This window comes from Spinacia oleracea, chromosome 1 (genome assembly GCF_020520425.1).
Source record: "Spinacia oleracea cultivar Varoflay chromosome 1, BTI_SOV_V1, whole genome shotgun sequence".
In the NCBI taxonomy this organism is placed as follows: domain Eukaryota; kingdom Viridiplantae; phylum Streptophyta; class Magnoliopsida; order Caryophyllales; family Amaranthaceae; genus Spinacia; species Spinacia oleracea.
Genome location: NC_079487.1, coordinates 35,030,616 through 35,035,486, shown reverse-complemented (window position 1 = coordinate 35,035,486; position 4,871 = coordinate 35,030,616). Strand labels below are relative to the sequence as shown.

At 31.9% G+C, this 4,871-nt stretch overlaps 1 protein-coding gene across 1 annotated transcript; it reads left to right on the top strand.

The window, feature by feature from the left end:
* The first annotated feature begins 3,200 nt into the window (after positions 1-3,200).
* LOC130465811 (uncharacterized) lies at positions 3,201-4,460 on the top strand. The gene is made up of 2 exons (XM_056834657.1): positions 3,201-3,733; positions 4,003-4,460. The coding sequence occupies exons 1-2, from the start codon at positions 3,361-3,363 to the stop codon at positions 4,110-4,112; spliced, it is 483 nt and encodes a 160-aa protein (XP_056690635.1). The 5' UTR covers positions 3,201-3,360; the 3' UTR covers positions 4,113-4,460.
* The last annotated feature ends 411 nt before the right edge of the window (positions 4,461-4,871 follow it).

Genomic DNA, 4,871 nt, shown 5'->3' with positions numbered 1-4,871 from the left:
ATCTTCACAGGGCCCAGGCCCAAGCGATTAAGAGGTCCACATTGGTCCTAAACAAGCTTCTAGAACCAATGCAGGACACGTGTCCCAATCTTGCGTAAACACTCAATCATGCAGGACCAGTTCCCGAGAAACCCTAGCACTATAAATAGTGCAGATCCCTAGGTAAAAGGGCAATCAATTCTTGCCCAACAACATCAAACCTATCTTTGCTCTGCCTTCTCTCTACAACTTACTTATCTCTCTAGCTTATACTTACTTAAGCATCGGAGGGAATATTCCTACGGGAATATTCTTGTTTTGCAGGTTGCCAGAAGTTTGTGCCAGGTCATACTTGATACCTCCGAGGAGCGCGTGCCACGTCAGCACCGAAAAAGATCCCACAACAGGCACCTTTGGGGTAAAGCACGTGAATGATACATTGAAAAGGGGAAGAGCTGACAATAGTTCCTTTTGGGTAGGTTTTTTTTTTTTTATCGGTTCAAACTTGTTCTTTTTCCGTTTTTATCAATTGTAGTTTTTTACACGCGCGAAAATGGGTCGTTGGATGAATTTATTTGTATGGTCAAGATCGCTTCTCATTCTTCTCATTATAAGAATCTTCTCATTGGATATATATATATATATATATATATATATATATATATATATATATATATATATATATATATATATATATATATATATATATATATATTCTTAAAGTACTTATCTATTAGTATATACTAAAAGAGACACCAGGAATGACACGTGTCATTTCCTGGTGCGATTTTTTCCCGCCAAAATATTTTTTTATTTTTTACTTTAAAATAAATAAATTACATTACGTTTCTTTGGGAAGCTAAGATAAAAATATATTTTAATTACCATAGTTGTGTACCGCATAATATATTATTGGAGGAAAGCTAAATCAATATTATTTTATCCTTTATGATATAATTTTATTTATGTATTATTATAACTTTTTAATCTGATTAGAAATATAAAAAATATTGAGAAATGAACTTCTAATGTTACTCTAGTATTAATAATATAGTACATGGTAACTGGTAAGTAAGAATGTTAATTAAAATAATAATACATGGTAAGTAGACTAACATATAAGTTTATTTATCAAGATTTTACTCAATTCAAAATATGTTGTATTTGACTAACTCGGTTATGCTCGGGTCTTTTTGAAAATTAGTCTTGAGTCATTCGGATTTGGTTAACTTTGTTAGATCGTTCTACATACAAGTAACTTTGAATTTATACTTTTTCATATATCATTTTTACTTTCATGTTTTCCTAATATCACAAGTGTTTTAGTTACTATTAAAATAAAAAATTGTTTTAGTAGTAGCCGTACGTTGCACGGGCCCTAAACTAGTTGTGATGAATAAACAAGACCACACATAGACTATTTTTTTCTTATATTTTCAGTCAAGTTCTAAATAGTTGTAAGATTCTAAACATGAAAAACTATTATGAAAGGACAAGAGTAATATTTAATATCTCTCTTGTATCCAACTTTTAAGATTAATCTATAATTTTTCGTCACACACTGGCAGAAATAAGTTTTCCTAGACAATTTCACAGGAAAAAATAATAAACGTCTTACAAATAAACCTTTTTAGACCAAATATGGTGATAAGTGTATAAAAAAAATAAGTTGAATTGGAGGCCGCTTTAGGCCTATTTTATTCACCTTATTTCTACTTATTTCAAAAAAAAAATAGTTATGATAAGTTCAGATTCTTATCCTACACATATCATCATACAAGACATCAACTTTTAAGAGACTTAGATTTTTATTGATTGAATGATAAGCAGAGTTGGACCTGTCAAACTTGTCGTTCGGGTCGGGTTATAAAAAAGTTACTTTCGCATTCGGGTTAATTCGAGTTAGTCACTTCCGGGTTCGGGTTTACAAATTCATGTTTATAACATTGAACCTTCGGATTTTGGTCGACTCAACAGGTAAAGATATTTTAAAACGCATATTGTATTTTTATTAATTTGCGTAATAAATAACCAATATCTTAATAAAAATATACAGAATATACGCATAAATTAACAAATTATCATACCACAATAAATGGCGTATAATTTAAATCAAAATCATACTACACCCAACAATAGTAAGAATCAAAATTAACAAAATTGGGATTCTATACTAAATCGGAAGTTTCAGATCGCGGAGGGGGAAGAATTTATAAATTGTTAACAATTTATAATACTTCTTGAATCGGGATATGTTTAAATATTATAAATTGATAAAATTTTATCAAAGTAATACAATTTATAATACTTTGATAAAATTTATAAATTGTTAACCATGTTTCAATTGAAGAGGCTTAAACGTAATAGGTTTAAATATTATTCCTTCTAATTGGCATAAATAATTATATACTCATGTATATTAACCTTTTTATTATATTTTGAGTGGAAACAACCTTTATGGCGTATCAAATGTTCATTGTTGCACTAGATTATTGTATCATAATATCTTAAAACGGTAAAATTGTATACCATTCTAACACTTTAATTCTTTGTCTCAGTAGAATCGTAAGATTTTATAATTTTAAGATTCTACTTACAATTTGAATTGGTTGCCTATTTTAGAAGAGTGAGATTCTAAGATTCAAATAATAATTTTAACGATCATGGTAACAATAACGTGTTTATTGTGTTTAAAATTCCACATAATCTTATTTGTTATAATAAATATAACGATTTTCAATCTGTTGGGTCAAAACTGGTGCAGTCGAATTTTGACTTATTATTTTTCACAATGTTCGAGTTAAGATAAAATCAGAATTCGGGTTACAAAATTTTGCTCAGTAGCTTTTACATTCGGGGTCGGATTTCCGATTTTCGGGGTAATTTTAACCGATCAATTGTGAAGTTAATTAACGAATAAGATGTTTTGTCTTTTCGCATAAACGGGCTAACATTGATTGGTCACTATCACATTCATAGGACGTTAGGTAACCTATTTGAGGTTTGACATTTTGGTTCATTGATTTAAACTAATCACCATTAACTTCCAATTATACTACCAATTTTCGTAAAAGTTGCTTTTGAATTTCCACAACTTACCAAAGTTCATCATGCGTAATGGAAGGGTTTCTTTCCCCTAATTAAACCACCCTACGAAAAGGGCGATAATTGATCAACATATTTAATAAATACAAACTTTTCTATAAGACGGTCTTACAGGAAAGACCGCCTTGATGGCCTCCAACATGCCACGTAATTGCTGACATCAGCCCGTATATATTTTTTAATAAATATATATATACATTTTTCATTATTTTTCATTTCATTTTCACATTTTCAACCTCAAAATCTGATTCTCTCTCCTCCCTCAGAATTCTGGATATGGCTCTCTCTCCTCCCTCAAATTCTCTACCAAATCTTCGCCGTCGCCGCCGCAGTCGGTCTTCGTCGCCGCCGTGTCATCCTCGACGTTATCGTCGCAAGAATAGAAGAGAGGAATGGAGATGGAGGAGCACCGTGGGGATGGGAGAAGAAGGGAGCTGTGGCGGCGATTTACCTCGCATTAGCGGCGGCCTGCAGCTGTGGTCTCGGCTTCGGCCTCGGCGTCATCGGCGGTGGCTGCAACGCAATGAGAAGCGGGGAGTAGAGCGTCGAATGAATGAGAAGAAGGAGAAGTCGATAACGGTGGTAACGAAGGCCTTCTCTCGCCACCAAGGCCGTCCGCCTCAGCCACCGGATTCTGCCTTCAAAACAGGTTAGGTTTTCTACAATCTGTAGATTTTCATTTTATTTATATGAATTATTATGTTCTTATGCTAGAGTTTTTGGATTTTGATTTTTGATGTAATTAGGTCTTGCGATTTTGTTTTTGATTCGATTAGGTTTTTGTTTCGTTTCGATTGAATTAAATTAGGTTTTTGTTGTCAATCCTTTGGGTTTTTGGTGTCGATAAGATTGGATTGTTTATGTTTACTTTTTTTTCAGCTTATGTGGATGTAATTGATTTGTTCTTGTTTCCGACAGGAGGAGGAGGCTTTGCGGTGGTGGCGGTCTGGATGATGGTTGTGATGTGTTGGTGCTGTGGTGTGATGCCGATTATTGTGATAGAATCGCGTCACACTGTGGATTCGTAGCTGGAAGCACTGGTGTTTTAGGTTTAGTTAAGAATTGTAATGTTTTAGTTACACTTTTTTTATATTTAGTTAAGAATAATTATGTTTTAGTTTTAGTTATAATTCTGAAATAATGATCTTCTCGGTGGAATTGTTGGACAGATTTTCTATGTTTTAGTTATGAATTTTTAAGTTTTAGTCACGATTTTTTTGGTTTTAGTGAAGGTTTTTTGAGTTTTAGTTACGTATTTTTGAGTTTTCATTCAGGGCTTTAGTTATGATTTTTCGAGTTTTAGTTATGATTTTACCAGTTTAAGTTACGATTTTCTTGGTTTTAGTTAACATTTTTTGAGTTTTAGTTATGTATTTTTGAGTTTCAGATAACGAATTTCAGATTTTTAGTTAAGGTACAAATTTTTAAGCATTGAAAATAATTAGTTGAGCAATTGAATCAATTAGTTAAAAATGAAACTAATAAGTTAAGCTTCAGAACCAATTAGTTAAGCAATGTAATAAATTAGTTAAGTAATGTAACATATTAGTTAAACCATGCAACCAATTAGTGAAGCACTAGAATCAATTAGTTATGCACTGGATTTAATTAAGTTATCACTGGAACTAATTAGTTAAGTTTAAAATTCAATTAGTTAAGCAACGAAATCAATTAGTTATGCAACGAAACCAATTAGTTAAGTACTGAACCAATTAGTTAAGCACTGAAACCAATTAGTTAAGCAATAAAATCAATTAGTTAAGCATTGCAACTAATTAGTTAAGATT